At 40.5% G+C, this 8,515-nt stretch overlaps 1 protein-coding gene across 1 annotated transcript in view; it reads right to left on the reverse strand.

Moving 5' to 3' along the window:
- Window positions 1-8,107, reverse strand: part of XKRX (X-linked Kx blood group related, X-linked) — a 13,409-nt gene extending 5,302 nt beyond the window's left edge. Inside the window, exons 1-2 of the mRNA XM_006765677.2 lie at window positions 7,431-8,107; window positions 3,219-3,487 (exon numbers count right to left, since the gene is read on the reverse strand). Coding sequence (XP_006765740.1) covers window positions 3,219-3,487; window positions 7,431-7,765 — 604 coding nt within the window. The 5' untranslated portion in view covers window positions 7,766-8,107. The remainder of the gene's footprint in view (window positions 1-3,218; window positions 3,488-7,430) is intronic.
- Window positions 8,108-8,515: the final 408 nt, after the last annotated feature.

Raw genomic sequence — 8,515 nt, forward strand, 5'->3', positions numbered from 1 at the left:
ATACACATGTACACATACATACTTATCCAGAGCAGATAAAAGATTAATAGCCAGAATATATAAATAGCTCTTATAAATAAATAAAAAGATAAACCACTAGAAAAAGTGACTAAAATATGTAAATAAGCAATTTAAAGAACATAATGACCAAACATGAAAAGATGTAGAGCTTCATTCTAATAAATAATGCAAATTATGTCTTAAAATAAGTTATTTTATAATTATACAACTAAATAATATTTAGCTTAAGATATGAAGAACCAAGCACATTCATATATTGTTGGTGAGAATATAAATGCATACAATCTTTTGGGGGGGGCGATATTTGGCAATACTGACAAAATTCTAAACATGCATATCCTTTTACCCAGAAGTTCTACTGCTCAGGATTTATCATACAAAGTTTCATTCCAGTACACAGATGTTCATGGGAGCATAATTTATAATTAGAAAAATATTTTGCATGAAAAATTAGAAACAAACTTCAATCCTACCAAAAGAAGACTGGGGAAATAAGAAAGAATGGTCCAATTCATATGAGGAAAATATATATTATATACTTATCTTTATTATTATTTTTAATAGATTGGGAGCATCTTTTTTTTCTTTTTTAAGGGGTTTACCTTTTTTATTTTTAAATATATTTTATTGAGTTTTTACAGAGAGGAAGGAAGAGGGACAGAGAGTTAGAAACATGGATGAGAGAGAAGCATCGATCAGCCGCCTCCTGCACACCCCCTACTGGGGATGCGCCCACAACCAAGGTACACGCCCTTGATTGGACTCAAACCTGGGACCCTTCAATCCGCAGGCCAACGTTCTATCCACTGAGCCACACTGGTCAGGGCATTATTATTATTATATGTGTATGTATAAATAATTGTTGAAGAAAAACATACTGGTTCACTTTTGAAAAAGACTCTGCTTAACAGAATGTTTAATGCAGTTCTTTTTTTGGCTAAAACATACATACATGAATATGTTGTACGTATGTTTATATTTACACTAGAGGCCTGATGCATGAAATTCATGGAAGAGTAGGCCTTCCTTTCCCCGGTTGCCAGCACTGGCTTCCCTCTGGCACCCGGGACCCGAGCTTCCCTTACAGCCCCTGCTTCATCCAGAAGGTCATCCGGGAGGATGTCCAGAAGGACATCTGGTCTAATTAGCATATTATGCTTTTATTATTATAGATAATAAAATTAAGTCTGGAAGGATATATACTGAATGATTAACAGAGATTCCCTTTTGGAAGTGAGATTACATCTCCTCTTTTATATATATATATCCTGTATGGTTTTGAGTCTTTACCTTATCAGATTTTTATAATTAAAAAATAAGGATAAAAATAATATTACCTTAATTTTTTTTTAAAATAAGGACCCAAAATAATAAAACAAGATCATGATAACAATTTCAAACTATATACTAGTACAGCGGTTCTCAACCTGTGGGTCGCGACCCCTCTGGCAGTCGAACGACCCTTTCACAGGGGTCGCCTAAGACCATCCCGCATATCAGATATTTACATTACAATTCATAACAGTAGCAACATTCCAGTTATGAAGTAGCAACGAAAATAATTTTATGGTTGGGTCACAACATGAGGAACTGTATTTAAAGGGCCAGAAGGTTGAGAACCACTGTACTAGTAGAAGGGTATAAAGTAAAAAGTAAAAGTTGGCTGACTCATTTCCACTCCCCAGAGGTAAATTGTTTCTTGCATATTTTTCCATAAATTCTTCTTTGCATATACAATTACCTGGTCAATTGATTTGTGTGTGTATTACTTTTGTAACATATACATATTTTAATTAGATGATTTGATAACACTGAAAATTTTCAGGAAGAAAAGCATTATTAGCATTCTTTTCTCCTCCCACTATTGTACATTCTACATATATGAAAAGCTTCAAGACCAATAGAACTTCGTGAACAATTCTTAATGGAGAAAAATACGAAAGAGGGAAATTTTTCTCCTTACACTTATTTGAGACATGGGCTTTGCCAAGCAGGGTCAGTACCTAATAATAAGAAAATGATCCAAAATTATACCCACAGCTGTAGCAGCTCCAGCCCAAGCAGATGAAGCTAATCTCAGGCTATTAAAAGTCATTAACAGTACCTTATCTCAACTTTGAAAACATTAATTCATATTTCATCCTCTGCCAAAGTTATTACTCATCTCAGGATCTCTCTTTTACAAATGGGGAATTAAGACAGGGACCTCTTTGGTAACTTCCTCCAAAGATCACAGAGAAGGTCAGAACTGGGATCAGGTGTGACTCTGAGCAGTATTCACTCCACACCCCATCTCTTTCTCCCCACTGGAGTTGGGAGAAGTAATTAAATCACTAGCTTCCAAATGTGTCTGATCAGACTCAACTGGCTGCATTAAAAAATACAGATTCCTGCCCTGGCTGGTTTAGCTCAGTGGATAGCGTTGGCCTGCGGACTGAAGGGTCCTGGGTTCGATTCCAGTCAAGGGAATGTACCTTAGTTGTGGGCACATCCCCGGTGTGGAGTGGGCAGGAGGCAGCTGATCGATGTTTCTCTCTCATCAATGTTTCTAACTCTCTATCCCTCTCCCTTCCTCTCTGTAAAAAAATCAATAAAATACATTTTTAAAAATACAGATTCCTATTCTCCCCACACTCAGATTGATTCGGGTCTGAGTAGAAAATGTAACTGTAAAAAGGAATTTCATGATCAGTAATATTGGGGAACCTTTTATTTAAATATGGTCATCCCTAAAGAAAACAAACAAACAAACAAAAAATCCTCAGTATAATTTAAACACTCTAGGCTAGAGAAAATGTCCTACTGACTGCTGGGATTACTAGCTTCCTCTGAGAGCATTTATTACTAGCTCAGAGAGGGTTTATCTGTGGCATTATTAATCTAAATCGCTTACCTCAGTCTAAGAAATGTGGCAGGCCTGAGATGTCTGAATTCCCAAGTTCTTTGACTATCTACCAGTGCTACCCAGAACTTTCTACAATGATAGAAATGTCTGTCACATATGTGCTATCCAATAAGTGACCACTAGCCACACATAGCTATTGAACAATTGAAATGTAACTAATATGTCTGAGAAAGTAATTTTTTTCATTTTAATAGCCACAGGAAGCTGTTGGCCAGTGTATTAGACAGCTCAGCTTTAGATTTCTAAGACCCTTGATTTAAGTGGAGCCCTCCCCAATCCTGACTCTACTCACCTCTACCCAGGGGGACCTCTGCAGAGATCAGGGTCACATAGAGCTGATAGGTCAGCTGGGGCACTGAACCCAGGAAGGCTTGGATCTGTGACATACGCTTGTAGGCATTGCGGTGCATAGCCAGGGTCCGGATGGAGTGGCCCACCTCCCATTCTATCAGCACCTCCTCGCCATTTATTAGCATCTTCTTTCGGGTGAGGCTGACATAGGGCTCCTCCTGCCCCTCTTTCTTCCACAGTGTGAGGTACTTAATCATGGCCTCCAAACATCTGCAGAGGTAAAGCATCATGGGAACTTAACTAAAGCTGTCTTGGAAAGGGAGGTTTTAGTGGGAGGCGGGGGATAACTCAGAGAGGTAGTGCTACTTTTTGCCATTCCTTCTCTCCCATTCTACACATTTCTTGTGAGTCAAAGAGTTGGTGGTGCCTTCTGCAAGTTACTTAAATCTAAATCCTTTTTGTTTCTTTTTCAGTCACCCACCACCTAGGAACACCATTTCAAAAGTGTCTCTTTGAGTAATTAAGGAATTGCTTTGCCTCCTTAAGAATAAGCCCACAGGCAGGAAAGTGCCTTAAACATCAAGATATTAAGTAAACAATGTGTTGAGAGAGAATAATGATGTTCCAAAGGCCCTGGTTGTCATAAAGCCTCAAGTTCCTGAGGTCAAGTGTTCCTTATTCAAAGCATTCAGCCCCATAATTGGCACTTTTGAGTTCAGCTTTTTCAAGACAAAACTCACAACTATGAGTATCTCAGCTAAACAAGTCTTGACTGGGATCTAGAGAAAACCTCTCACATACATGGGAAAGCCATTTAGCAACAAAGGTATTTAAGAGACTTGACAACTTAGAACCTAATGTACTATATATCTAGGGCATCTCAAAAGATCTCTCTATGGGTTGCTTTTGGGGCCTATGGACCTGTCTGGGAACAGCAGGCTTTGAAATTCCATTATCTCTTTACAAAGAGGGAACCATACTTATGAGAGCCTACTGCCCTTGAAATAGTGATAAGACCACATTCCCTACTGTACCCCTTCCATCTCCCCCATATAAAGAAGTCATTCGAAGTTCTGATGTAATGAATAGAAGACAAGCAACTAGAACATCTTGTTTTGAAACACCTGAATTACCATTTCCTCTATTCACCCTGTAATGAATGGAAACCGTGGACTATTCCTTATAAGTAAGAGCAGTTGTGAAAATTAAGCCATCTTTTCTGATAGGCTGAGGGGAGTAGAGGGGTTTATTTATCTTGCCCACCACCTTTATCACATGGTGGGTAATTGACAAATGGGTATTTGCTGAATAAGTGAAAGAGTGAGAAAGAAGTAGAGAAAACAAGGTGAGAAATAATGGGAGGAGAGGATAATAATAATAGCATAATTTAACAAAAAAATAGACCACAGACAAGCAGAGATGTATATGCTCCCTAGGCTTTTGGCTCCCAAGAGGAACATGTGCTAGCTCCCATTCTCCACGGGATCCCTTTGAGATGGGTGCTTGTAAGACAGCCTGAAGCATGTAGGTCGAAACACCCACTTTCTAGGGACAAACTCTAAAACCCAGGAGAGAAAAAAATAGGAGAGAACAGAGAAGAAAAAAGCAACATTCTCTTCCTATTCAGGGAAAATGCCTAAGTGCATTTCTAACAAAATATTTTAGATTTTAATCCAAGCTTATCAATGCTATTGCTGAGTAAAATTTTGAGGGTGACAGCTGCATAAAGCATTTTCTTTTATGCTTCTAGTCTTAAGGATATTTACTGGTTTAAGTAAGGGTGTTTGCCTTGCTTATAAGCTTCAGTAAATTAGAGTACATTTTCATTTCCAGAAGTTATCTTTGCATTTATATAAGGGAGCCCAGTCCTGCAAGTGTGGCTCAGTTGGATGAGCACTGTCCCATGCACCAAGAGGTCAAAGGTTCGATTCCCAGACAGGGCACATGCCTGGATTTCAGGCTCAATCCCCAGTAGGGGGTGTGCAGGAGGCAGCCAATCAATGTTTCTCTCTCTCATGCTCTCACCTCTTTCTCTCTCTCTCTCTCTCTCTTCACCCCCGCCCCACCTCCCCTCTCTCCTCTCCCTCCCTCCCCCCCCCCCTTCATCTCTTTCTAAAATTCATAAAAAATATTTTTGAAAGGGAGCGGGGTCCTCCAAATACCTTCATGTGCCTAATAACATTAATCAAGTTCCTACCTACCTAAAAATTCATTTGACTTGAAAATAAGCATATTGAGGATATAATTTATGAACTTTTAATTGTCTTTTCCCCTGCCGTGGGTCTAACTGACTGATATTATAAGTGCTTTCCAATCATTTCTAGTGGAAGCTAAATGACAAAAATAAAATATAGTATTCAACAGTCCATATGGTGGAGTCCAAATCAAAGATGGCTTGGGAGGTCACAAAGCAAAAAGGGGAAGTCAGAGCTGGGGGCTGGTATGAACTCGCTGACATTTGCATCTTGAAAGTGCTTGATCTATTAACTCAAAATCTTGCATTTGAAAAGGGAGAGAAGAATGGATTCCATGCTCCTCTAGTGACATCTCTAAATTTCTTGCTTCTAGGTTGATGAGGTCTTCCTTTTACAGCTTAACTTCAAAGATTTAGAACTGAAAAGGACCTTTTTAGATTACCTAGTCCAAAGGTTAGATATAGGCCAGCTAAGTCACATCTGATCAATAGCTGTGATTTGTTTGGCATACACCATGTTTTTATTTTATTAGTCATGTGCCAAAATTTAAAATCATAGTATTTCATATCAAATTCTATTGTTGGGAGCTTCTGAAAAGCTGGGGGATCTGGCAATACTGGGTCTGAATTTCAACAGGGAAACAATGAGTGGGAGCTCTAGAGTCTGCTTCAAAGGAGACAGATCATGTGGACTCCAACTGCCACAGTCATCACCACTCTCCATCATTTAACATGGAACTTTATTTTCATTTATCATCACACATAAAGCTACTGTTTTTTTTCATACATGGCCAATTTTATTAATTTGTGATGCCTGCCTGGCCTCTGTAAGCATTTGAGAGCCATGATCTAGCCCATACAACCCATTTACTTTACAGATAAAGAAACTGTGGGCCAAGATATCTTCAGAGATTTTATCAAGGCCATGCAACTAGTCAGTGACACAGATAGGGCTAAATAACAGGTCTCCTGAATTCCAGGCCACTGTTTCTGTTTATATCTCATATTTGCTCTTATGGAGCCTAATTAATTCCTCCCTTTTTAAACATATATTGTTAAAATTTTAAAGGGGAAGTTCCATCCTTAATCAGCTTTGGACTGTGTTTATTTCCACAAGGATAACATATCTTCCCATTGAAATTACAACATCAGCACTCTGACCCATATTCCTCGGTTGACTGTAGGTTTCTGCCTCTCTTGCAATCAGGACAAACTTGGTCCATTCCTTTCTCCTGACTTCATAAGTTTTGCAACATCTCCCTATCTGGGTAATCCCATAGCATCCAGATGAGACTGCTGACATAGATGCCTGTCTCCCTGGGATACGGCACATTCTTGTATCTTCAAGGCAATCAAATGGAAATACCTGATGCTACTACATTGTGCTACAGCATCCAGATGGACAAATGGACCATCTTTCTTTGCCCTTTTCTAACCATGTACCTTTACTTTAAAAAGATACAAAGAGATAATAAACAGGAAATATATGAACTAGCAGAGAAAAATGAATTACAGTGAACTGGGGTACCAGATGACCACAGATGGCTTAAAATATCCAGCCCAAGCAGTTCAGGATGAAGAAATTGAATGTGATATGGGATGTATGGGTTAGGAACTTTCATTCAATTTATAGAGCATCTAAAAGCCAGTCAAAATAACACACTCTTCAGTTAAGTATGGCCTATGTGCACAAGGTGACCATGTCAGTTGACCCCTACCAATTTTCCCAACCCAAATTCAGATAGCAAATATTGTCTAATCTAGTTGTATCAATGGTACTATACATAGTTTTGGAACACAGGTACATGTCACATGTTCATCTTGGTGGCATCTAAGACTTTAGATAAGATTTTTTGGATGGTATGCAGGGAAGCCAAGAGTAGGAGGAAATGAGAGAACCAGTTGGAGGCACAGTATCAGTCTCGTAAATATTAACTTCATCTTTCTCTGCACAAGTTCGGGGTAGTGGTGGGGGGAAGGGGAAGAGGGGAGGTGGGAAAAGATCAAAAGGTTACTCACCTGATAACAGGTCCCAAAAGTATTAGATGCATAAACAATGAGAGTGGCTTGTCTTTGGCCAGATCTCTGTGGACAAAAATGAGTGTCAACTGGACCATAATGGATGAAAACATAAAGAAGGAAAAGGTGTATGCCATCCAGTAGGTTTCACTATTCTTTCGATAGATTCTAACCATGTACAAGGCAGATGCAGCCTCCCCACAGTACAGGAAGGTAGAGAAAAGGATGCCAAATGGAAAGGTAAATCGGGGGTTGGCCCCACGGATGACATCTTCCTCCAGAGATGAAATCGGATCCACATTTGGCTCCTCAGGCATTTCATAAACTCGGTCCATTGTCAAGGTTCTGAGCGTTTTGGTCTGGTCTTCAGAGAGAACCCTTCCCAACCCCCCTAAGAGAACCCTGAAGCCACTGCAGTCCAAGTATTGGTGAGAAGAGCTGTCAAGTCCAATTCCAGAACGGAGATCTAATAGAGCAGGAGACCCCTCTCTTCTGGTCTCAAATTAGACTTGTTGAAGTCTGGGATGGAGAGCCCAGGAGTACCACCTTGAACTTAATTCTTGATTGGCTCAGGATTCCAATTGTCAACATACGTGCTCTGAAACTTGGACAAGGCAAAAGCAAGCATTTTTGTGCCCGGTCCAGAATCCAGTTCCAGGCAGTTGAAGGGCCATGAGGACAGCTGTTTCCCTGTGGGCTCCTGCTTTCTCACCCCCACCCCCACCCCCGCCCCTCAGGCAGGAGGATAGCCGCTCTAACACTCAGCAGCTCCTCTCGAGGAGTCCTGACCAGCGTGCCCTCTCAAATCAGCCAAGTACTGAGCCAGGGTAGTAGAGGGGGCGCAGCCTGAGTGGCTCTTAGTTTGCCTTCTCGTCGGGTTCTCTCTCAGGACCCACGCTTAGTCGAAGGTTCTCAGGATGGCTCCTCGGATTCCGCAAGCTCCGCCCCCAAGGCCGGAGCAAGGCCACAACCCTGTCACTGAACGCAGTCTTCTGGAAGAGAAGCTGAGCGCGCGCGCGCTATGGGATTAAGAGAAAGCTGGAGGGGCTTCTTTCCCACGAAAAAAGTTTGCTTGCGTGAAGCAC

Source organism: Myotis davidii, unplaced genomic scaffold (assembly GCF_000327345.1).
Source record: "Myotis davidii unplaced genomic scaffold, ASM32734v1 scaffold2741, whole genome shotgun sequence".
Classification (NCBI taxonomy): Eukaryota; Metazoa; Chordata; class Mammalia; order Chiroptera; family Vespertilionidae; genus Myotis; species Myotis davidii.